Source organism: Lepidochelys kempii, chromosome 21 (assembly GCF_965140265.1).
Source record: "Lepidochelys kempii isolate rLepKem1 chromosome 21, rLepKem1.hap2, whole genome shotgun sequence".
NCBI lineage: Eukaryota > Metazoa > Chordata > Testudines > Cheloniidae > Lepidochelys > Lepidochelys kempii.
In genome coordinates, this window is record NC_133276.1 from 5973509 (window position 1) to 6000228 (window position 26720).

Below are 26720 nucleotides of genomic sequence, written 5' to 3' on the forward strand. Positions count from 1 at the left end.
AAAAAAGCTCCCTGGAGATGAGTTAAAGATGGAGAGAGCCACTGATGAAATCATCCTAGCTCAGCTCACTTCTGGGTTCCCACTCGGGGAAGCCAACAGAACCTGGCATGTGGTGGAAAGTCAAGGCAGGGCAAAATGCCTATGACCTTTGCTCTAGCAGCGAATGGAGCAGACCAGTGCAACCAGATGTGGAATATTAGCCAGGGAAAGGACAAGGACTGGTGCCGGGGAAATACGTTGATTCGACACCTCTGGGGAGTTCCCTATGGAGGAGCCCTGACTATTTTAAACCCTTCTGGTGGCAGCACCCATGGAGGGGAAGCAACAGTACAATTAAGCCCATCCTCTTTTCCCAGAGGTAAGTCCCTCCTGGCATAGCTCTCTGCCTATCTTAAGTACTTCTATGGCCCCATTACTGTGATATCTGAGCACCTCACAATCTTTACTGCATTTATCCTCACACCACCCCTGTGAGGGAGGGCAGTGCTATAAACAATGGGGAACTGGAGCACGGAGAGGCCTGCCCAGCATCACACAGGACATGGGGCAGAGCAGGGAATTGCACCTGAGTCACCCAGGTCCCAAGAAAACACACTAACCATTGGGCCAGCCTTCCTCTCTGAGGAAGGCTCCTTGGCATAAGAGGCTATGAATTATAGAGGAGAATCAAGGCCGTGATCTTTAAACACAGGATTCTCTTCCCCCCGCCCCCATATCTATGTATCCTCACCTATAAATCTCCCATCTCATCTGGCGTAAGACATGCACTCCCCACTCTCTTCCCTCACGTAATGAGCTGTCAGGGCAGAGAGCCCATGTTCTTTTTAACACAATGTCGGCAAACGGATAATACTTCACATGAGAAAGTCCAGCAGAAAAAGCCTCCAAGAGGAAAACATAGAAACCTCAGGAATTCAGTTTTTATTTGTCGTCAATCAGAAGGCAAATACAGCTGTCACTCTTGCTCCTTAGAGCATTTCACAACTCTGGCACTATTCCGGTGAGGCAGATGCTGGTGCATCCTCCCCATTTTACAGATGGGGAAACTAAGGAAGAGGGCTTGATTTTCAGAGGTCACGGGAACCAAGAACTCAAACTGCCGCTGTGCGTGTTCAGCACTTCCAGAAAAATCAGACCCTTGGGGCCTGATCCCATCCCTGTGAAGTCAAGAGGAGTCTTTCCATTGCTTTAGTGGGCTTTGGATCAGGCCCTACATGATTCCAATGAGTCCACAAAAGGAGAGAGAGAGAGAGAGATCAATCATTAAAGCTAAGGAGTTCCTGGCTCTCCCAGCTTAGTGTCTGGCCACTAGGACACAGCTCCTTGAAGAGTTCTGAGCTAGTGTTTGATCAGACCTCTAGAAAGGCAGGGACACAGTACAGCCCCACATTCAGAGCTTTCCGATTGTGAAATAAGGAAACTGTTCCCACTGCATTATATCCAACCAAGCAGTCACCATCTTTGCAACACATTGCTCCTCATTCCCCTCTAACTAGATACCACCACCCTCAAGAGGGGTCTGATTCCTATGCACATGAGTAGTAAGCCCAGAGACTACAATGGGAAAACCTAGGAGAGTAATGATTACAGAACCAGGCCCTCACAGCACCGTCACCCGAACAGGATCTCCGATACCTGATGCTGTAGCCAGCACTGTTCAGCTCAGGCCAGTGCCGGCCAGCACAGCTGAGGTTCTAGTCTGAAGCTGGTAAAAAGGTGCGATTTAGGAGCCTAAGTCCCATTTTCAGAAACGACTTGTGCACTCAGCAGCCTAAGTCCCATTACTGCCACTGAGACACCCTATCTCACTTCTGAGAACGGAGAAAAAAGTGGAACAAAAAAAATGTGGTAGTACTTTTTAAAATAAAATGTTTCCATCCCAGAGGCTTCCAAATCGACCCTTGGCTGTCAGCTCAACGTCGTTTTCTTGAAAATTTTCATTTACCAAAAGCCCAGTTTTCAATAAACAAGCAATTCCTGACACAATTGTGTTGATTGTTTTGTTCACACTTTTAATTCCAGTGTCACAAAACTTTTAACAACTCTCTCCCGCCAAACATTTGAAAGAGTTGACAACATCCTCTTAGAAAAAGAGACTTTTTTTTTTGTTTAAAATTTTTTTTAGTGAGAAGGCTGGGAGCCATCAACAGAAAGCTACATTATATCATTGTTGTCAAAACAGGATCCTCATATACACACACACACGTCAATTTCACCACCATTGTAATTTGTGCCACTATATTAAAAAACTTTGAGCATTTTTGATGAGCAGCTCCTATCAACAGCTCCACCTGAAAAAAAAAATCCTTCTGGATGAAAATCTGCCAGATCGAGAGTTTTCTGGCTTTTGTTGAACTTTTTTTGGGTGTCTGTGTGTCGCGGGGGAATAGGGGTAAAGTATTGTCCGATGAATTTGTAGGTGGGGAAAATCTGAATTTCACCCAGCCTATAGTGAAAGAAAGAGTTGACTTTAAAGCCTCTGTATCAGAATATCCAATAGTGTTGGTCCCTTTCTGCTGCAACTAATGACAAATATTAATGAGCACTTGGTATCAGAGAAGGATTTCCTTTCAAGTAAATTCATCTCAAGATTAACAACCATGCTAAAAATTGCACTGCTGATGATCTCCCTTCCTCCCTACAAATTATCAGCGCGCTCAGATCTCCAACCTAACATTTTATGGTTTCCAAACGGGGCTGGAGCAGAACGTCTATCCTGGTCACGCTGAGTGACAGTAGCCAGCTTTGACAAGGGCACGCACACGCACCAGCTGCTAGGAACACAGAGATTACCATTTGCCAAAAGATAAACTTGAGCGGCTCAGAGCCTATGAATTATTAGTAGATGTCACCCACCCTGGTACACGAGCTGGCTTTGCAGAAATAAATTACTGAATATGGCGCAGTGAAGGGCTCTACCTCATCTTTCCTGTTTCTGCCCTCCACCCCCACCAATTGGATGATTATGGAGCATTAGGACCTTGGTATTGGAATCTATACCTGGTGTTTTGAAATCCATGCTTGGGAAAGCCTCTGGCACTGTTTGCTTGGAGGATACATGGGAGGAAATGTTGTTTGGAACAAAGGAACAGCAATCAGAACTTGTGGGTTTTATTCCTAACTCTGCCGCTGATTTGTTGTGTCACCTTGGGAAAGTTAATTAACCTCTGTACCTAAGTTTCCAACAATAAAACGGGGATATTTCCCTACCTCCCAGGAGTGTTATTAGGCTTACTTTATTCCCAAAGTGCTCTGAGCGCCTCTATATAAAATGGAATCTTATAAACACACACATAAATGAAGTATATTTAAACAATTACTATGAGGCCTGATTCTGCCATCCTAGCTTGTTTTCAGTAGTCTCTCACCACGTGAGTATGCCCACAGAAATGAAACTGATCCTTTAGGAGCTGATCCAAAGATCACTGAAGTCACTGGGAGTCTTTCCACTGACTTCAATGAAGTTTAGATCAGGTCCTTGGTAATGTACAAGGCAAAATTAGTAACAGTAGCAGAATTAGTCCCTAAAATATGACTGGATTATTTACAACTGAGTAATGATTACAAGGAAGCTTTAAAATGAAAGCTTTTCCCAACTTTATAAGGCTGTTAAGATTTGTCTAGAAAGAGAAACAGAATCTTCACATTTATGTGCCTGGAGCTTTGTTTTGCTTGCAAACAGGGTACATTCAGCAATGCATATTCGTCTGATAAATTCAATCCTTTCTTAGGAAAAGCAAAAAAAATTAACAGAGCCCCCAGAAAAACCCAGAGGGGAGCGTGGGTGGCTGGGTGGGAGTTAGCACGAATAAACTTGTTATCCTCTGACAAACATTGTGGATTCAGCAATGCAGTGGAAATCTGTTGTCAAGGCTGCATCTACTGTTCATCTGGTCCTTGGGCTTTATGTTCTTTGAGGTAAGAATAGCACACAAGCCTGTACAACTTACAGAGCTAATTCACTCGGGCGGCCAGGAAAAGCTGAGGCCCAATGCTCTGCACATTGCACAGGACGCTGCTATCTTTTTTTGGACCGTTTCTCCTCTTTCATGTTGCTGCCCCGACCAACCAGCTTTTTAACTATTCCATTCGTAGCTGCATTTTCCTTAGGGGGCTTTAGGACTAACATTTCCTTAGCACTCGATCCCACGAGTTGCTTAGCATCTCCCAAGATCAGGCCCTTAGTGAAAAATAAGTCAAAAGGGTTTAGTATGTAGCAGCACAGTGAAGGGGCAAGTTTTCCTTGCTCTATGATCAAATACCACCTAAGCCTCCAAATAAAGACAGGTCAGCTAACTGATTGCCGTTCAGATGGCCTGCTGGTTCATGAACACCAGGAACACTTATCTGTTTGCTCTGCTTCCATCTGCTACAATAGGTTCCACCAGATACTGTCTGTTCTAATAAAAGAGAAACAGAAGGGGAGAAACAGAAGGCAAAACATCCAGTGTACAAACAAGGCTCTTTTTGACCAACTGGAAACAGGTTGTATCCGCCACAATGCCACTGTTAGCCTGCGGTTTTATCCTTCAATCCGAATCCTCTGCCAGTTCAGGGTTTAAAGGCCCAGCCCGAGTGTCACCTGATGAAGTGAGCTGTAGCTCACGAAAGCTCATGCTCAAATAAATTGGTTAGTCTCTAAGGTGCCACAAGTACTCCTTTTCTTTTTACCTGTAAGTAAATGATCTATGGAAAGTATTGTTTAAGCAAAAGGCAGTGTGACTGGAGGAATGAGCCAAGGACTGGAAGTCCAGAGTTCTATTCCGAGGCCCAGACACTGATTGACTGCATGGCCTTGAGTAAGTCACTTCCTTCTCTGTAAAATGGGGGTACTAATGCGAACCCTGCCTGACAGGGGTGCTCTGAGAATTAATCAGTTAATGTCTGCGTTTTGCTTTCAACATACCAAGTTGTGGGAGACTAAACGAGCAAATAGAACTACTTCCAAAGTATTTTAGCAACAATTTTTGTTAGAATAATAAATAAATAAAAAACAACAAAAATAATAAAACAATCTAGGAAATGTTCCAGACATCAAAAGATCAGAGAGCCTATTTGGTAGCATGCCTGCTACACAGCAGGGATAAGGGGACAGGATGCTTGGGTCCAGAATAAAAAGGAGAAACACAAAGGAGAAGAGCACATGATTCAATCCAGTGACTGAGGCCACAGTTTCCTTGCATGACAAAAGCTGGAAAGAAAATGGACAGGTTGGTCCCTTTTAATCCACAGCATTAACAAAGGCAACTGCATCCCAGAAGGGTTTCCAGGTGCTCTAAGAATCAATGCTGGGACACAGGAGAATAACAGTTGTTAGATCATTTCAGCACCTAAGTGCACTTGTGACAGGCCAACAGCACCTCAGCAGCTGACTTGGGAATCCTAGTCCTTGATTTGTCCATGGGACAGGTACAACATGGGCAATAGCAGTATAAGTGTCCTTCATAGGCCCTCTGCCAGCGTACCTCCACCTCATATCAGGGCAGGAGTAACTTGGCTTCTTAAGATCTTATTCTTCCACTCATCACCATAGTATTGGAGATCTCTTTACAGAGACTGCCAATGAGGCTAGCAATTTGAGTTGGTGATTTCCAAGAAGTGAACAGCTTTCCACGGGAAGTGGCGCAAGACCCACCAAACTCATTTCACATAGATCTAATGCCTATTTCATGGCCTATCAGATAAGTATATGGCCCCTGCTCATTACTGCAATATCTGAGCACCTTACACTCTTTTTAATATATTTTTATCCTCACAACACCCGTGTGAGGTACTAGCCTCCCCATTTGACAAAGAGGGAAATGAGGTCCAGAGAGGCTAAGTAATTTGCCCAAGATCATGCAGGAAGTCTGTAGCAGAGCAGGGAATTAAACCCAGGTCACAGGCTAGGGCTCTAATCACTGGACCCTCTCTGTCCAGTGAGTTTGTCAGTTTTGATGTGGGTTGGATTCAAACTGTTGACTTAAGAGGTGAAAGGTTCTACATCCCATTTCCAATAACCAGAACCCCACACCAACAAATTAATATATTGTCTTTTACCAGTTTCAAAACAATTTAGGGACCCAGTTAGAAACCTCATAAAAGGTAATACTGAGACCCCATCGTGAATCTCTACACTATAATTAAAGAGTCTTCCAGGCAGCACAAAATGTTATGTTATTTTCAAGTATTCAAATGGAAGTAAAAGACAACTTGCTGTGACTCACAGCCCAGAACTCAGCTCCAGGCCAGGAACTTTTCTGTACAGCATCATAAATAACTTAAATAGTTCAGCCATGTGTCTGCTAGGAACATATAATCAGCAAAGAAAGAAAAAGAAAACCCTCAGCTAATGGAAATTAAAGTGAGCACTCCAAGGCCTACTGTTTTATTTATTTATTTCTCTTTACTGCTCTTAGAATTTTACGGCTTGCATATTAGAACCACAGCCAACAAGCCTTTCTGACACAGCAACCGTTTCCCAAAAGGACAGTGGCAGAAACCCCAGTGCCTGGTCTATTAACACCTGGCTAGACAAAGCACTAGCAAGTAAACTGGATAGTGGTGTGGTTAAATCACTGGACAGGGATTCGGGAGATTCAGGCTTAATTCCTGGCTCTGCCACAGACACCTTGTGCAACTCACTCGGATCTCTCTGTATTCAGTGGCCATCTGTGAAATGGGTATAATCTGTCCCTTCTCCCACCCTTTGTCTGCCCTTGCCCGTTTTGGTTGTAAACTCTACAAAGCAAGGACGGTCTCTTACTACTGTGCACGTACAGTGCTGAGCATAATGGGGTCCTGATCTCGGCTACGGCCCCAAGGTGCTGCAGCAATAAAAACAGTGCAATAAATATGTAAGGAACAATCCTGCATAGGCCACGGAACACAATCTCACTAGGGATTTTCCGTCTCTGCGGTCCGTCCCACAGCTACAACTGTGACTTTATAACCAGTTAGGGACACAGTCAGCAGGCAAGTCACAAAGCCCACACAAGCAGCTTCTCTGCCATCACAAGTGTCTGCGCAGCCACCCTATCAAGATGCCCCACAATGTCTGTACCAGGGGAAAGCTAGGCAAGTACTCCACAAGGCCTCAGCAGGAGGCAGAGCGCACAGAAGACATGTGCCAAGGGCAGCATGAGCGGGTCTGAGGCAATGCACTTGGGAAATGTCCCAGCGCACACAGCTGGAAGGAGAGACTAGTGAAACAGGATACACAAGCAGTGGGTCTGTCAACTCTGCAAAAATACCCAGTGCGCCCATTTCCCTGAATATCTGTAGGATTGAAAATGAGGTTAGTAACTATGGCAGCCATCATTGTTTTGCCCCTGCCTGAGGTATAAAATGGCCCATGGGTGCCTTCCTGACCTCGTCTCCATTGCCCAGCATCTTGCACCTTCATTTACACCAGTGCTAAACCTAGCCCACACCAGTAGTTCCCGATGATACGGCGGGGTTATGCTGGGTATTAATGAGATCCGTGATGGTCTCAGCCTTGATACTAGTGGCTCCACACCACAAAACTGCCCCCACAAGTGACACTAAATGTGCTTCCTGGCAGTCTTGGCAGGCAGAGAAGCCAAAGAACTGAATGAACACAGACAAGAAATCCTCTCTTCTGGTAATGATTTGCATTATGGTAGCACCTAGAGGCTACAGCTGAGATCAGGGCCCCATTATCCTAGATGCTAAACATACACTGAGGTATGTCTACACAGCAACTGGGTGGCAAGACCGTGACACATGTCGGCATACCCGAGCTAGCTCCGATTGAGCTAGCTTGCTAAAAATAGCAGAGTAGCCACAATGGCACGGCCTAGCTGCCCAAGCACAAGCTCGCCCGGGGCCCTAGGTAAGTACTCGTGTGGCTAGCCCATGCCACCACAGCTACACTGCTAGTATTCGTGAGCTAGCTTGATCAAAGCTATCCTGGGTGGGCCTACACGTGCTCACACGACTGTCCCTTAGTGAGAGGCAGTCCCTGTCCCAAAGAGCTTTCAATATGAATAGGTCAGACAGATGACAGGCAAGAGGGGAAAACAAGAGGTGTAAAGAGATGAAGCAACTTGCTCAAGGTCACTGCAGAGACAGGAATAGAACCTAGGTCACCCGAGTCCCAGATGAATGCCACTGGGCCACACTTGCCTCTCTGTTTGCCTTGAGGCAGCCCATCCAGTTAAAGGCTGTGGCATATGAGTGGACGCTGGCACTGTTGCTGAACATGCTTTCCCTGTTCTCTGCACAAAGAATCCAGTCTCCAGGGTTACTTATTCAGCCTTTTTCAAGAGAATGAGATCCATTAAAATTCAAAAATAGGACACCTACCTTACAAACATTCATCATCGGATTGGTACCAAACCTAATCATAAAAGTGATACCCATGGTTAGTACCTGTCCAGCACCAACAAGCTGTGGTCACCGTATAAAACAAATTCCAACATTCCCTGCCCCAATGAACTTACAGTCTCTCTCTCTCTAATATATATATATAGATATAGATATCCTTAAGGATAAACAGCTCTTGCCTATCAATGCTTTTTGGTTTAAACTGGGCATATTTATCTGGTCTTAAGAGAGGTCCCCTCCTATAAGAGGTCAACAGGGCTAAGGTAACGATGATGTTCTTTGTTGCGAACCCCAGAGCAAACAGTTACACAGTCAGCACCGCAGTATTACCTGATAACATAGCAACATAGCTCTGCATATCTCCACGGCAAACAGTTGAAAGAATGATTTCATTTTTTTCCTCTCTGATTGAGAAAGATATCATGTGGTGGAATTTTCTGAGCCACTGAAATCTAATTGCCAGGCTGCACTTCACAAAGGCTGGACCCCAGTTTCTCCATCCCTCTCCTCTTCCTTCATACCTCCCTCCCCCCATGACAAGATATTTAGTCTGTCTTAGGTACTTATACAGCTGCCATTTCACGAGTATCTGAGCACCTCACAATCTTTAATGTATTTATCCTCACAACACCCCTGTGAGGCAGGAAAGTGCTATTTTGATGGCCACCATTTTGGCCAACACACCAGGGACTGAACTGGAGACCTCGAATGCTAAAAGCACGAGAAGCTACAGCTTGAGCTCAAGAGCCCTGGCACTCTTGCGGGAGCTGTAACATACTTGGGCGCAGAGGGAGACCCACCCCCCCAGTGGATTACACGATCCCGTTTTACAAATAAGGAATTGAGGCTAAGTGACTTGCCCCAGGTCATACATGGAGTTTGTGACAGAACAGAGAGCAGAACCCAGGTCTCCCAATTTCCCAGCTAGTACCCTAACCACTGGAAAATCCCGTCCTTTCTCTACCCAGCTAGGGTTTGACACAAGCTAATTCCCTAGGGAGACATACCCAGTGTGACTCATCCCTCACAGAAAAGTCACACATCCAAAATATCTGAATCTTCTTTGGTGTTTTGTTCAGACTTAGATATTCCACAACTGAACTCATATTTGCCAGCATCTGACCTACAGAGGCGGAAAAAAAGCCACATGTGCATTGGGCCACCACAACTCAAACCCAGCCATAAAAACTCTATTCTCATTGCAGTCTCAGAAAGGCTCCAAGGTCTGTCTGAATGTGCCATGGAGACAGGATTTCTCTCTTACTCCCTCGAGGAAGGTCCCTTCAAACTAGGTTGAGGGACATTGTTGGGATAGCAATTGTCTCTGGCTCTCTGGATAATGAGGATTGTAAGTCTCCAGGGCTCTTAGTCAACTTGTCTGTGCTGAACTCTTGACTCATGGGCAGCAATTTTCAGCCAAGTGGTCTTATTTCTGTGCGTACTGAAGGACACCTTCCCAATACCGATGGCTCGAAAAGTGCTCAGAGAATATCGTGCCTCACTGGGGCTCAAACAGTGGAATGAGTCCAGAACACAAACTAATTCAGGTCTTCATTTTTGTGCCATCTTCCCCCATGACTAACAGTAAGCACTTGAAGAACTAGTTTTAAAACAGCAGCTCTCAAACTGTGCGTCACAACCCTGAAGTGGGTTGCAACCCCCTTTTAATGGGGTCACCAGGGCTGGCATCAGACTTGCTGGGCCCGAAGCCCGAAGCCAAAGCCTGAGGGCTTCAACCACAGGTGGTGGAGCTCAGGTTACAGGCACCCTGCCTGGAGCTGAAGCCCTTTGACTCTGGCCTCCTGCCCTGGGCAGGGGGCCAAAGCCCAAGGGCTTCAGCTCCCACTCTTGGGCTTTGGTCCCACTTCCTGGCGTCATGTAGTAATTTTTGTTGTCAAAAAGGGGGTCACAGGGCAATGAAGTTTGAGAACCCCTGAACTAATATATGCAGTGAAAACTGGACAAAAAGATCACTCATTATTATAGTTTCCTCTCTTAAGAAACTGCCCTAAACACACCAAGTACAATTCTGCTCCATCTTCATTAATGAAGATTAACTCCATTAAGCTACTGGGGTTGAGACCCTGAATGGTCTGTTTGACCAGCTTTTGCTGTGCTGTGTATTTCTCCCGCCTCAAAAAAATCTTTGTGGAAAAAAGTTTCATTTTCAAATTTGCCAGCAAAGTCTCCATTTGACTGGCTCAGGTTCATGTCCAAAAGAACAGAGAAAAAACTGACCCCCAGTATCTTCCAATCCACTACTTAAAATCCTACAGATGTGCTGTAATGCAGATGCACCTCAGTGCAAGCACATGGCAGCAAAAGGGCAAGAGCATGCCATTTCCCAGCCTGACACACAAGGAGAGAAGGAACCCGGGCTGGATTCTGCAGCTGCTCCTCTTGTGGATCTGTCTTGGGTGTCCACGGGACTTTTACGCGTAGATGGGTTATGGAATCAGGCCCTACGCTGGTGCACTGTCTCAGCACGTTAGAGAACCGAAGGAGGTCATGTGTCTATGCAGCTGGCTTGCTGACATTCGTACGCGGAAGAGACATGAATGCAGCTGCAGTTTTCTTTGGACCTCTGCCCCAAGTCAATGCACTTGCTCTTGAGAAAAGTATTATTCAGGAACTGGCCCTGCTTACTTACATTCCAGTGCTCATCCCTTTCACACTCTGAGGCCAACGATGAGACATTTGGCCAGAGGCAGAGCTGAGTGCTACAAACCAGCATCAGAATCAATGAGGTGGTGAGGTAGCTCGGAGGCCCCTGAATTACGGCCTTAGACGTCGCAGGTCCTGATACAACCAAAGTGGGTTGGGTGGCAGCCCTGTGAATTCAACTTGATTAGCACACACAGGAGAGCTGAAGATTTTGAAGCGTCATATGGGGCAGGGACATTATTTTGATAAATCAGAGCCTGAATACTATAGTCTTAATCAACCCCTGTATTTGAGCAGGGGGGGTCTCCATTCTGTCCATAGATCGATAATGGCAGAACAAGGTGCAAGAGACCTGCAAGAAAGTGACAGGGAATAAAAGGGAACCAGTGGGTGGGACAGTTAGCCATAAGACGCCTAAAGATCTTCCAAAGCATTTACAGAAAGGCCAGATTGCTTGAAATGAATGTGTACAAAGCGAAGAGAAAAATGAGATTGATTTTAAGATGCAAGTTACTGCAGATACAGAGAATTCTGACCGAACAATGACGATGGGAGAACAACAGATATGAATCAATGTGGAAATGCATATTTTAGATCCTAGATCGTAATTTGCCCTTTTCTCTTTATAAACACAATGTCCCCATGTCTATTACTGCTGGACATCAACAAGCAATTTGATTAAGCCCTTTAAGCACATCATATTGTTCTTTATTGTTCCTTGTACAGAAGCTCACAGAACCAGTCAGATGGTGAATTTGGAAAGTACAGAGGAGCAGTGCTGCAGGGAAAATGCTATAAGGAAGACACACAAGTTTGCTTTGAACAATGATGTTTCCAATAATTTTCCTCTGTGCCTCACAATTTGTTTCACTTTCTCTAGGTCTATGTGGTCTTGCAACTCTCCTTAATTATTTCAGCTGTCTAGCACTTCAGATTAGGTTGCCTTCTACAGGTTTTACACTATGCCATCGTCACTTAGGCTGAGATTTTAAGGGCATTAAGCATCCAATTCCCAGTGAATTTCAGTGGTGGTTGGGCAAATAATTCTCTTAACCTCCTTTGAAATATCTCACCTCGGAGTTCTCTAAGCTTTAAAGGAGGATAATGGGAGGCAGGGCTCCAGGGTCCTATGACTTGCTTTACCTCTGACCTACCCTCCATCCTTAGAGGTTTGTAAGGCCCGGCTTGACAAAGCCCTGGCTGGGATGATTCAGTTGGTGTTGGTCCTGCTTTGAGCAGGGGATTGGACTAGATGACCTCCTGAGGTCTCTTCCAACCCTAATCTTCTATGATTCTACCCAGGATATCAGAGCAACTCAAATTCCATCTTTCAAGGAATACGACTTATCTACCAGTTGGGAAAAGTTACAAAAGGTTAATAAAATGCTTTAAGATCCTAGAGCTTGTCTACATGGCAAGTTACTATGCGGCATGCCAGGGTGTGACTCTACAGCGCTCTAGCTTGCCATGGGGCCAGCTAACTCGCTGCGCGGACCCTCATCCAGCACACGGAAAGATCCCTAGGGCGCTCGGACACCCTCACCATGTAGACCAGCCTTTTGTATATGAAAGCCCACAACGCAGATTTCAAGCTAGCATGCATGTTAGGTGGTATGTCAGTGCTACACTCATATGCAGGGGCATTGCTTTCTCCTGGTTAACCGTTTAAAGAGCCGGCTGGAACAGGCTGATTGAACCAGCTCAAACCGATCAGCTGGATGGGAATGAAACCGAACATGGAAAAGCATGTGCAGGGAAATGGCAGCGCTATCTGAGATTTGACAAGATGGTTCTTGCTGGAGCCCCATCAGTGCTGGGGAGACAGTCCAGTCAGGAAGTTTGTGGTGCTCAGGAGAGGGTTCTCGCTCTCATTTGGGCATCCTTCCTGAGTACCTAGAGTGGGACAGGCTGGGCTGAAGTGTGCCCAGCAGATTAATTAAATCTTGGATTCAGGACATGTTGACTGCTCACAGCTGCAGGCAGACGATGTGCTACGTGGCTGAAAACTCAAAAAACTGTTGCCATATAGAGGTGTTTTACAGACTGCTGTTCTGGAAACGTTCCACATTTAACTTTTCAAAATGGTTCCCGAAGGGGAGACAAGCAGAAGGGGTGAGGAAGGGGGAATTACCCTAATTTGATGCTATACCTGCCCAGTTCTGAGGGATTTCAGATAGCCAAATAAAGATATGCTTTGGCCCAGCCCCACTCTCACTGCTTGGTATTAGAGCAATCACGCTGTAGCAGGCTTCATTTCATAACCCTGGCATCTCATAATTAAAAGAAGAGCCTCTCTGGAGCCTAAGTGTTTTTGGTTCTGGAACACCGATAAAGTCTTGCTTCACCTAGTGACCAACAATGACCAAGAGAGGGGCCTGGCCCTGGAGACTAACAAACAAAGCCACAGAGGTTCCAGTTTGACGGAGGAGACAGAATCCCATTGTTAAATTGCTTTTCTCAGACTACACAGAACTGGGAGAGTGAATGAGAAGAGTAGATAAATGGATCAAATCCTAAAGTCTTAGGAAAACTCCCAGTGGCTTCCGTGGGTGATTTGATTGAGTACAGATAGACTGGGGGCCTCCCAAAGACCAGTAGCAAAAATAAGACAGTCAGGTTAAACCAACTCCTCAAATATCTGCCTTGCCTGGCCTGGCCTGGGAGGAGTGTGCACAGTCGTTCCCACCTGCTGGGGTGATACTGCTGCTGTCCCAGCATTCTGCAAATCGATGCCTGGACTGGTGTCAAGGCTGAATAATGACTGCACCTGTTTCCCTCTGTAATCTCCAAGGATGCTTGGGCAAAGCATTCCACCCACACCAACCGGCCTGTGCCTATCCAACAGCTTGTGTGTCATCTGGATCCAGGATGAATTTAGTTTCAATGATTCACATTTACATCAGAGATGGGAGGGGACAAAAACCCATTAGGTTCACGCTACTACATAACTGCCAGTGCAGGATTGTTCCTTACAGTCTGTTCTCTGTTCCTTTCTTCCATCTCTCACTCTCTCCACCCACCCACACTTCTGAGGCAATGGGAAGCTCCTCTGGTGATCAGGTTCTTACAAATACCAATGACCCATTTTTTCTCCTGCTGATAATAGCTCATCTTAATGAATTAGCCTCTTGCAGTTTGTATGGCAAATTCCACCTTCTCTGTATGTGTGTGTGTGTATATATCTTCTTACTATATGTTTCATTTTATGCATCTGATGAAGTGAGCTGTAGCCCATGAAAGCTTATGCTCTAATAAATTTGTTAGTCTCTAAGACTGGTTTTTTTTGCGGATATAGACTAACACGGCTGCTTCTCTGAAACCTAATTACCCATTGGAAATCTTTCATTTTTTGGCCATATTAGGCCTCTGAGTTTATTCCTAGCTACTTTTTGCCATTATTCGGTGACTTGTTCCTTCAGAACTCCAGGAGCCGGCTCCAGCCTTAGAAGGTCTAAGAATTCTCTGCAGTACGTGTATAATTCCCATTAATCACACCTTCAAAATAAGAAAGCCAAAAGCAATAGCACACTTTGAATAGCCCCTACCATCCTAATATGATCAAGAGCCTTAAACTATTTCTCCCCCATGAAAAGAACAACCAGCTGCTTGGTGACTTGCATCTACTGTACTATTGTAAAGCCAGACAATATCATACAATATGGTTTGCTTGGGCCGCTATGCTGTTTTAAACAAGAAACATTTCCTTCCCACAGTACAAAAAACCTGTAATACCAGATCACTTGACATGAACTTGTTTTAACTTTCACCGTGTTTCACTGTTAAGAAGAGAGCAATGGAGGGGAGAAACCAGTGCACTTAACATCCATTAGAATGGAGCCCAGATATCACAGTGATGGGCACATATTATGGCAGGATAAAGCAGTGAATGAAAGAGCAAGCTTATTTAAAAAGTAGCATTTCAATATCCTTCCACAGAAGAAAGAATTAAATAGGAACTGAATGCACACAGGGATTTATATATATATATTATAAAATTATACAAAGATATTTAGGTCTTCTACACAAATGGATAATCAAATGACATTTTCTTAAAAAAAAACGTTTGTTAGCTGTCAGCTCCCAACACAGATTACTAATGGGGGATGTCCCATGTTAAAACCCAAGGGAGTATTTCTAAAAAAGTTTCAGATGAGTAAAATGATATCCTAAAAAACACCGGATAATAAAGGGACTGTCGCACAAACCAATTCACTCAACAGGATGATGCCTGCCTGTAAAAAAAAAAAATAAACACTTTCAGATTAACTCAGAGCTGACTTTTTTTTTTTTTTGGGGGGGGGGGGGGCACCACAGAGAAAGACTAGACCAAAAGCACCTGCTGAGGATTATAACGTTGCAGTTTCAGACATGCAAATATGGCAGCACCCTACAGTGGAATTTCACTACTGATCATTTAAAATCATTTTTCTTAAGTGAAAAAGAAGAACTGCTACAGTGACATGGTGCTTTCCTCTCTCAGGCCGACAGCACCACCAAGATCAAACTTTTTGCTGCAGTGGAGGAAAATGGTGACCCAGTGCACACTTCCTACCTAACGTGTGATCTGTGAACATTTTAGGGTTCTTTTTCCTGTGTAAAACCTCTACTTCTGTAACAGCTTTTTCCTCTGTTCTCTTTTTTACACCCTGGGCTGGTTGGTGATTACAGATTCTCGAAGGGTTGATTTTAAATGTGTACATTAATATAAGCAATTCTATGTCCTGTCAGTGTTACTAGCCGATAATAGTTTTGAAGGCAGGATAAAATTGTAAACACACTCAAACATTCTCTTTTTAAACATACACCAGGGATTAACTTTGTCCATTTAAGTAATTCCAATGAGGTCAACAGAATTAGACCTGAGATGAATTTAGCCCATTCACTGTAGAAAACCTGCTGTCACCATAACATGCCTCTCAGAATCAAAATGATCTGCAATGTTGTGCGTTACATGTAACAGCACAGGCATTCTCAGCCTGAGGGCTCTGATGCCTTGGGGGGCAAAGAGTTTCAAGCCAGATCTTGGATGACTGGGAAGGGGATCTTTTGGAGGGTGCAGGTGCATATCCTGCCATGGAAAAGGGAGTGGCAGAATAGATGAAGGTGAGAACCACTGCAACAGAGCAAAGACCTCCCATCTACTTTACCAGAGAGTGAGAGATGTAAGTAAATGCCCCCCTCATTCTGAGAACAGACTGTGACCCTATGATCTCACTCTCAACCTGGCACCTGCAGACACACACACATGCACACAGAGACCTTTTTTTTTTTTTTTTTTTGCACCTTGCTCAGGAGAATGCTCCACCCTACATCCAACATGGCCCCTTAGAGAGTTTTAAAGCTGTTACCTTGGCAGGGGCTTTGCTCTGTGCACTCCTGAAGAAGGTGGTCTTGGCTGTGAAAAAACAATCCTCGAGCTCTTCATCCAGACTACAGTACCCGCTGCTCATGCTGCGCTCCAAAGGTCATCTACCAACAGTGGATTTGAGACCCTCAGAACGTTTGGGGCTCACCAAGGAGCTGGAGGAGCAGGTAACCATCTGATTCCTGTTCACTGCAGCAGCAGTGGCATTTCCCAATCCAGTTCCTGTACATTCAGCAGCAGACACGATTTCACATCCTCGGCTTCACTTGTCCTTATCTGCAATAGCTCCTTCTGCTTGTTCTCCAGCATTTAACTCAGTGATTTCTCTGTTAAAACAGCCCTGCTGGGTTACCCTTCCCTTTCCTCACCCAACCAACTCCCTTAGCAAGGGCTGTTGGAGAATACTGAGGGATCAGACCTGAGTGAGTTTCTTCTCTTCACTCTCAGACTCACTCACCATCTGTGGTTTAATCTCCTGCCTGCAAGCCTAGTGGAGCTGGCTGTAAGAACACATCACCTCCCTCCCCCCACCCTCCTTTCCTGCCTGCTTTCAGTTCACACACAGAGGAGCCCAGCCACTTCCTCTTGCAAGCTTTCGCACCCAGTTTTTGCACTGGGCTCAATTTCTCAGTGTCTCCAGGGTAGAACCTCAGTGGGTGTAAATCCACGTCGTCTGTGGAGCGGTGCTGATTTATACCGCTAGCTGAGGATCTGGGCTTCTCTCTCAGGTGTCCTGCAATACCTTTCATAAAGGTGGGGATTGTGATCAGAGTAATCCTGCAGCCATTTAAAAGTATATAGCTATAGAAAGCCAGCTTACGGCGCTCTGCCAGGTAGATATCCTTGTGTGGCTTAACTCATTTACAGCTGTCCTGGAATTAAAGCTGTAAGAACAAGCTGAGCTGAGTTTTAGCTTTGCTCAGCTGCTATTTAAATATTTTGCACCAAGGGAATCCAAAGAGAGGGGATACCAGAAGCTCAGTACATCATGAAGCACAATGAGACCCCAGCCCTTAGTTTATGTGCTACCCCAGATTGAGTAACAGACACCACGGTGGTGGGTGCATGACAGACAGATTGCCTACTGACATTTTAATGCACGGCTCAGTATGTGCCTCTGCGTTCTGCAGATAATTTTAGAACAGCTAGGATGACTTCAGCTGACCAAAAAAAAAAAAAATGAGGCCGTTTTTATTATAACCTTAGAAAGCACCACTCAGCTTGCCAGGTTAGACCTTTCAGTGTGTCAGTTACTGTCACGTTACAGGCAATAGATTCCCAAATCTGTTAAAATGGTTCTTTAGCGTTGATAAAGCCTTGTAGCAACCGCATCACTCCCCCTCTGCCCACCTTTCAATCCCCCTACCTTTGTGCAATTCACAGAACCACAGAAATTAGAAATGGAATAAACCTATGAAACCAACTATCCCCCCCCCTTCCTTCATCTGTCCATTGCAGGGTTGCTGGTGTCAGGGTCATGTCTCGTACTTTGAATTCTAGTTTTAAAACATCTCCCCACCTTTCTCAGAGGTGAAGAATCTGAATATTTAGAGGGAGACTTGCACAGGTAAGTTTTATATCCATAAACTTCCACCAGACTAAGGCTTGATGCCTTGAGGGGCTGATCGTTTGAGTCAATGGGAGTTGAGCGTGCTCAGCATTTCGTCGTATTGGGCCCTTAAGTATTCTGCAACATTGGGCTGCAGGTTACATTTTGACCCATCTGGAAAATAGAGAAGCCTGAACGACAAGCTTTGCAGGGTTAGTGAAAAACCCAAAGTCAGTTTGAGATTAAGAAGCTTCTTAACAGTAAAATATTAGCGGTCAATGTAGGACTCCGGTTTTTAGAAGAGGAAACTTTCCCCATGTTTTACAATTTTTCAGAGCTTAATTGATATTTATTAAACAGGAGAGGGGTGGGTGGGAGGATAGAGAAGACGAGTAGGGAAAAATCTCTTCCTTTTTTTGTATCTGCTCTCTAGCTATAACTATTTAAATTCTTCCCAGTCTGGGAATTTATTTTTCTTCTCTTCCTCTGTATAACTTCTGTGGTTTGCACTATTTCATCCTCAACAGGGGCCCAATCCAACTTCCACTGAAGTTTATTGCTGTTGAATTAGACCCTAACTAATGTAGGTGAGCTGTACGTGCATCTGACACCAATGTGCTCATTTTAAAGTCAGGTAATTATTTATTTCTCTCTCTCTCTCTCACACACACGGAATATCCAGCCATCTCCTTTTCAGGATTTAATTCTGACTGCCACAGTGTTACTGGAATTTAGTAACAAAAAAGGGGCGCTGGAAGTTGAGACTCCTAGTTTTTAATTCCAACTTCCCTGCTGGTTTTGCTGTGTGACCGTGAGCAAGCCATTTCATCTCTCAGCACCAGGAAAATGGCGTAATACTGTCTGCTTCACTGAGCTATAAGGCTTCACTGTGAATTAACAGGCTTTGAGATCCTCAGATGAGCATAAGTGCAGCAATTATTCTAACATTAAAATACATTCAGTTACAGCAAAGTGCAAAGAATTCACTGTGTATTAAACTTCCTCCCCCTGTGATAATTTACAGAAGGTGTTTTATGAGCTTACATTATTTATATGGCACCTGTTGCCATGGCACCTGAGCGAGTCACATTCAATTTCAAATCAACAAATATGAGTCACTCTCCAAGTGGGCAACTTAGTGAGACTACTGAGAACCAAAACGCCAAGGGTAAACAGGTTAGCTCTGCAATATGCCCAAAGACCACTGGACACTGGCAGGGACCACCAGAAGGAGCAAGTTCTACACGTTTGGATGATTGGTTGAGAATGCCCCAACACCTGGCCCAGGACAGTTTGATTCTAGCAACTGACAGCAAGAGCCTCACACTGTGACGGGATGGAGAAAGCTCTATGTCTAAATGCACAAGCTGGGAATGCTTTCCAGATGACAGCTCTCCATGTTCATATGAACAGTAGCTCTGCGTATGGAATTCTCTGAGCTGCCAAGCGCGATGAAACATGCGTTATGGGCACGGAGGTGTTGTGCGGTTCTGACACAAAGCAACATTATAAATCGCTTGGGGGCAGCAAAGACAACACATCAGATATGCAGCTCCACTCCTCTCTGCTCATGCAGAGTGCATGTCTACTGGGGAGAATTCTGCTCAGCCAGCTTCTCAGAGAAAATTCCCTCCTCGAGGCATTTTCTTTAAGAGGCCAGGAATCGAAACACTTGGCATTCCAAGGTTTATTTCTCCACTGGAGGAGCCGATTCTAAATTGTAGGGTAGAGCACATAAATGAAGCAATGCGCTTTAGAACATCATCAAATTAAGAGCTACATGCTACCCTCTGAGGGATGAAATGGATCCCTGTGCAGAGACAGCCATCACCACAAGGCCTGGGCACCACTTAAGCCCTATTCTGAGGTCAGAAGAGGGGCTTAAATGGTGCATACATCTTGTTGTGGCCCCAACACAAGGGTGAATTACTCCCTCGGTGTGGGAAATGATTCCTGAGGCCACTACGAATCATGTGAAGATAGGGCCAAAGTTCGGGCTTCCGAGGGGAGAATAAAAACCAGAACTAGTTAACTATTCAAGTATTTATAATGCAACTTGTAACAATATAGCAGCTGTTTTCTCACCAGGTGGAACACTTCTGATTGGGGATAGCTGAGTGAGCTACATTGACTTTATAGGGGTAGGTTTAAAAACAGGCTCTTAAATTGTATATACAAAGATATGCACAGAAAGGATGAGGTGCATACATGAGCCTAAATACATGCCATTGCATGCACAAAACGAGCAGCCACTCTGCTAGCAGTGCTTGGGTCCGCACTTTTTTTGAAAATTCAGCCATATACATTTGGTGGCAAGGATGCCATGCAAGCCTAGAGCAGCAGGAGCTGCTCAACCATTTCAGCTACAAAGACACGAACACTGGACCAGATCCTCAGCTGGGGTAAATGGCTGTAGCTCCACAGAAGTCAAGAACTATGCAAATGAACACCAGCCGATGTGGCTCACGGTTTTCTTTCCAGATGTCCGTCGCCAAAGTTTTGGAGATCAATCCCTCTCTGTAAACTATGTCCTCCCAAATTCTTTCATGGCCGAGCTGAAGTGTCTGCATCACAAAATAGCCCATTCCCCCCCCCCCGCCCCCGATTGGCATAACTATAAGCATCTGCTCAGGAAATCCTTCCATACTTGAACTGCCATAGAGGGGGGAAAAGCAACTCCCAGCTATGGAGAGATCCAAAACCCAAGTCAAGGCTAACGAGATGGTGGTGAAGATATGGTGATTACTGTCTTTGCCGGACGAAATCTGCATTGTCCACCAATAGTGAGCACTGAAAGACAGGTGAATAAGAGAAGGGAAGCCAACTGCGCATGCATTTAATATTAAATATCTGGATTACAGAAGCACCCAGAGGCTATTCAGGATCAGGACTGCCTTTTATTGGGAACTCTGGGTAAGGGACACATCTTTCTATATTTTACTAAGAACTTACAATCTAAAACCTCAATTTTGCAAACGCTTACACACATACATGAGTAGTTCCATTGGAAAAAACCAATGGAGTTTTCCCATTAACTTCAATGGGGCTTTCACCCAGGAATCGACTCATGGGCATAAAAGTTAACACATGCTTAAGTACTTCATTGGCTCAGGGCCCAAAATATGAAGCATTGTTAACATGCAATATTAAGTATTAACTATGTGTTAAGTAAGTGGCTATCCCTTTGATTTCACTAGCTCAGTTACATTTAAACACCACACTTATTGCTTGCCAACTCTGAATCAGTTTTAAGATTCCTGAGTTTGCAACATGGGCTGCCAAAGGATTTTTTCACCCCACACATTAAATAGCTCACGAACAAATTCCATATCTCTCCCTGGTGCTCTGATATGGTTTCTTCATCATCCTTCCTCCTTCATGATCTTCCACTTCCTTCCAGAAGCCAACACTACATGACCAACAGAAACACATGACTGGAATCTGGTTCAGCTCTACAGGTCAAGATTAAGCAGCAAATATGAGCTTGCAATTCAGATACAGCTCTTATCCTTTCCCATCTTTTGTTGACAGGGGATTATTTTTTAAACTTTGCTTTTCCCCATTAATTAGGTAACACACTGGAGATTCACAGATACAGATGCATTCCTGAAAATGCAAGTAAGATCTATGTTTATTGCTAAGGTTTCCTCCTCCCCCAAAGCATCTGAATCAAATAACTAATCCATTTTACTATTGTTTTGTTTCTGACACGACTTGGGGCATGGAGAGAACATGAGCTAACGTTCCGGCCAACAAGTCCTGATGGAATATGGTACGAACAACGGATTTGCTATCTCCAGCAGGTGATTGATATCAAAGAACATCTCCCTCCTTCTTGCTAGATTCTCCTCTCTTGGGGAGTCTATGGCTTCAGGTGCAGAATGAATTAGATATTTTCATGGGAACAGTTAAGAAAAAGAAAGGCACAGTTTGCTGGAGCAAACTTTTTAATGAGCAGGTAGAAGATATGAATCCTAATCCCTGAGTGATGATTCTAGCCGGTTTGATAGATTTCCGTGTGTGTGTGGGGGGGGGGGGCAGTTCTGCTTCCTTGTCACTGAAAGCTCCTCCCTTTGGGCTGAACTGAGGGAAGGCACCAAGGAAGTGTCAGAATGATGAATTGCTGTGATACACAGACTCTGTGTTTGTTATTAGAGCTATCAATAATGCACTGGCTGTTTTGTCACTCTGAAGATGAAACAAGCCTTTTGATACACATTCTGACTCAGTGGAAACCCTGATACGTTTGAAATAGACAGAGTATACATAGAGCGTACTCTCTGCTATTAAAAGCATTCAAGGCTCAGTGGAGAATCTAGTTACATGCTTATTTTAATGCATAACTTAAAAAGAAAAAGTAAGGAAGAAGAAAGCAAAAATACTTGCTCCCGGTAGGTCATATCTAAATTTAGACCCCCTCCATTTGCTTTTGAGTCCCGAATGATTTCCAGGCTCGAAGACAGCAGAATGAGGGATGCAGCACAAATGCAATGCAGTTTGCATGGAAAGTCTCACTTATTTTGTTTGAAATCAAGGTGCAGAGAAGTTAAATGATCAGTGCACAGAGTGAAGTTCACCCCTGCACAGAGGGCTTAACTGTTGCTTAAACCTTGTGCTAGCTCTCTGCACAGGGGAGCAGCGCACCCCAAGTGAGTCCATGGCAAAGCTGGGATTAGAACCTACATCTCGACTCTCAGGCCTGTGTCCCAGAAGCTCCCGTACTTCAGCACTAGGGAGCCTATCCATTTGACTCCGCATCCACTGGTTTGCTTTAGCTGATTTAAAATATCACTGAAAAAATTAATAGAGTTTATGACGGAAGAGTTACAATTTTACATCCAGTCAACGGGGGGGGGGGGGGGGGGAAGGAAGAGGAGGGGGACAACACAACCACCACCACCACAAGAAGTTTTCAAACATGATTTATTCTTATGGTCTCAAAATATACCCAGTTCATAATTTCCCATGGCTGCCTTCTCTGCTGTACAGTGACAACACAGTTACATATTTTCCTTCTGAATAATTAATACAGTAAATACTTCAGCTAGCCCCAAACCAGGAACCTTCTACGCCACAAAATCCAGATCAGCAGAAAAACTGGATGGCCAGCCAGTTCCTAATGTTTGTTCCTTGCACAGTAAGCACAAATATAATGTCCTTTTAATGAGCACGTTCCCCATTTACAGTTTTGCATGAGTACATGCAAAGGGGCTGAGCAGGCGGGCCGGGTGCCTCAGTCATCTAGCAGGAATGACAAATTACTTCTTAGCTACGTTCGGTGGTTGACAGTGGGTGTGGAGATGTCAGACTGCCCTGGCTGGATTTTTAAATCCCTGGCCATAGAAGATGAACTTGCTATTTGAGTTAATGGGCTTGTGGTTGCTGTAGATAGCTGGCAGAGCAGCAGCTGATCATTACGGGTTTATCAATCACCCCCTGCACACAAAGACAGCTCCCCCTACACAGATGAATCCACTAAATCAGGGTGGGCAAACTTTTTGGCCTGAGGGCCACATTGGGATTGCACAACTGTATGGAGGGCCGGGTAGGGAAGGCTGTGCCTCCCCGAACAGCCTGGCCTCCGTCCCCTATCCACCCCCTCCCACTTCCCGCCCCCCTCAGGGCCCCCGACCCATCCAACCCCCCCTGCTCCTTGACCGTCCCCTCCCAGGACCCTCCGCCCCTAACTGCCCCCCGGGGACCCCACCCCCATCCAACTGCCCCCGCCCACTTACCATACCAGAGCCAGCCATGCCATCGCGCTGCCCGACATGAGCAGTGGGCTAGATCGCTGCCCCGGTGGCGGTGTGGCTGCGGGGGAGGGGGGACAGCAGGGGAGGGACCAGGGGCTAGCATCCCAGGCCGGGAGCTCAGGGGCCAGGCAGAACGGTCCCGCAGGCCGGATGTGGCCCACGGGCCATAGTTTACCCACCTCTGCACTAAACAAAGATCTTGAAGGAGCCCAATCTGTTCTACTGAGGGGAACATAAATTCATGTTTGGAATCACAGAATCAGGGAAATGTAGGACTGGAAGGGACCTTGGGAGATCATCTAGTTCAGCCCCTGCACTCAAGGCAGGACTATGTAATAACTAGACCATTCCTGACAGGTGTTTGTCTAACCTGTTTTAAAAACCTCCAATAATGGAGATTCCACAGTCTCCCTAGTACTTATTCCAGTGCTTAACCACCCTGACAGGAAGTTTTTCCTAATGTCCAGCCTAAACCGCCCTGGCTGCAATTTAAGCCCATTGCTTCTTGTCCTATCCTCGGAGGTTAAAGAGAACAATTTTTCACCCTCCTCCTTGTAAGAATTTTCTCTGCACTTAAATTGCACAGCCGTCTCTTCTCCAGACTAAACAAGCCCAATTTTTTGGAAGGGTTAAGGATATCGTAAAAAAAAAATAATTACGCAGCAGGTAGAGATGCCAATGAACCTATACCTCCAGTCAGTACAGGACTGGTAGTGTGCAGTATATCCAGCAAGGCTTTATCTAGTCCTGTTTTAAACACTGCAAGCAATAAAGATTCTGGGACTTCCCTTGGGAAACTATTCTCCAGTAGAATACTCTCCACCAACAGGAAGTTTTCCCTGATACACCACCTTAACTTTAATCTACCTCTAAACACACACACAGTTCAAAAAAACCCTTTACTCCAAGCAGAGGTTTGACCCCCCGACAAAAGGGAGAAGTACCAGAGACGCCATGAAGTCCACTAAGGATTTCACTATTGCTATTGATTTGACACAGAAGGCACCCAGATACTACCCAGATGGGCAGCAGTATAAAACTCTAAGACAGATACATTTTCTTGTTCTTAAATTTCATCCTGGTAATGGCAGTCACACTCCCTTAAACCACCCCAACAAATTACTGCCCCCCTTGGAGCTTGCACCCTGCAGGATTACTCGCAGCTGCTCATCATGTTTGTTCTCCAAGAGTCATCGTTTGGCCAAATGAAACATATTCAGATCTTTTAACCTTTCATCATAAATCACTTTCTCCTGCTGCTTCACTATTTCTATTGCTCTTCTCCGATTCCCTCTCAATTCATATACTTCCTGGTATTCACAGTTGCTAGAACTAGGGGGCAGGGGGGCACTGAAGCTTGAAGTTGTTTCCATCATATAAAGGTTTTACAGTTTGGTTCAATGGCTCTCCGCACCCCACTATACAAACTGTCCCAGCCCCCCTGCTTGTACTATCCACTAAAAACGACAATCGCCAACCAACCCGTGTTTCTTGGAGATACAGTAAGTGGAAAGTGGAGCAAATGGAAACTGGAAAACAGAACAGTTTGTGCCTAAAACATTGGAAAATTGTTCAAGAACAGGTGGAAAATAAGAGCCAAGGCGCACAACCAAGGTTTGCACGATATGAAGAGAGTGGCTGCATTCACATTCATTACTACAAATGAATTAAACCCCTATTACTCCTGAGATTTCTATTAAGTTCAGATTGAACGTGTATCATCTTGCTTGCATGCAGGCTTGGCAGAATTTGATTTGATTTTTTTTTAATATATAATTTCAAAGGATATCAATGCTTATTTTAAGCATTTTTTCTATTTTTTAATCTTTAAATTTTCACAGTTGCACAAAAGTATGAATTTTTAAGCTTTTTTATTTTTATTGATTTAAATTTTCACAGTTGCAGGAAATTGTGGAGTGCGGGGGGGAAGACAATTATTTACCGTAGATGTTGACATTAAAAAAGTTAAAGCTTTATAGTGTTGAAAAATGGTCAACATCACGGTCAAAAATATGCAAAGTAAATACCCTTAAATGAAACTAAAATTCTCGAGCTGCGTTTTTCTTACTTTATCTAGCTGTAAATTTCAGTTAATGTCGACAGAAATATCTTTTAGTTTGTTTGTGTGTTTGGTGAAATCAACATTTCCTGATAAAAACCTAATTCTTCCAAGCCTACTTGTATGGTACAGTCCCTCCCCATACCTTTCATCTTCTCTGCCCGTTTTAAGATGGCACAGGTGCCCATTGGATATGTGGCTTGTGGCTAGAGCGGTGCACCAAATTCTAGAAGTCTATTATGTGTTATATACTCCTTTCCCTCACTCTGTGTCTGTCTTGGCTATTTAGACTATAAGCTCTTCAGGGAGGGACGGTGCTTCTCTGAAGACAAAGCCTAGTACAGCACCTACCACACTGAAGCCCCATTTTTGGTCAGTCATTAGGCACTAAACATGATAAATGTGATTAATAAATAATAATAAGTGTAAGGAGAATACAGGTATTTGCTAACTTAAATGAGAGCCAGAGGAAAAAGGAGATTTCAACCCTTCATCATTTAAGTGACACGAATATTCCATAAATCGCTCATTTTAAAGGATTTCCCCCTCATATTCCTACAAAACTAAAATACTAAAAAGGTCCCAGCTACAGAAGGGGATAAAACGGTTCAAAACATCACAGCTCCATCGTTAGCAATGTTTCATCAAAAGCAATTTTAAGAAGCCAGCATGAGAAATCCCTCCTTTTTTTTTTTTGTGAATGGATTCACCGTTGATCAACCTACAGTCCTTTTTGCAGAATGATAAATCACGGTGCCAGCATTTACAACCCGCCTGCCAAGTTTTATCCTTTTGGGTTTTAAACAGCTCCGTTAAAAACCCAGTAGAAGGGAGGACTCCATAAGTCAAGTCTGTCTGTGTAGCCAGGTGCTTCTGCCATGCCTATCACTGCAGCAGCTGGGTGCAGGACCCAACCAAAGCACACACCCCATTAGTGTTAGCATTTGCATAAAGAGCTCACTGTCACAGGATGAAACTCGCCCACTCAAGTAGGGTCTGCAG

The 26720-nt window shown here is 44.6% G+C and overlaps 1 protein-coding gene across 2 annotated transcripts in view; it reads right to left on the reverse strand.

Annotated features, from left to right (window-relative positions):
- The window catches only part of RASSF5 (Ras association domain family member 5), a 66109-nt gene that overhangs the window by 32047 nt on the left and 7342 nt on the right, over positions 1-26720 (reverse strand). Inside the window, exon 1 of one of the 2 annotated variants that reach the window (XM_073319766.1) lies at positions 16341-16817. The exons of the other annotated variant lie outside the window; for it this stretch is intronic. Within the exon in view, the coding sequence (XP_073175867.1) occupies positions 16341-16442 (102 nt within the window). The 5' untranslated portion in view covers positions 16443-16817. Of the gene's footprint in view, positions 1-16340; positions 16818-26720 lie in introns of those variants that run through there. 2 annotated transcript variants of the gene reach the window in all.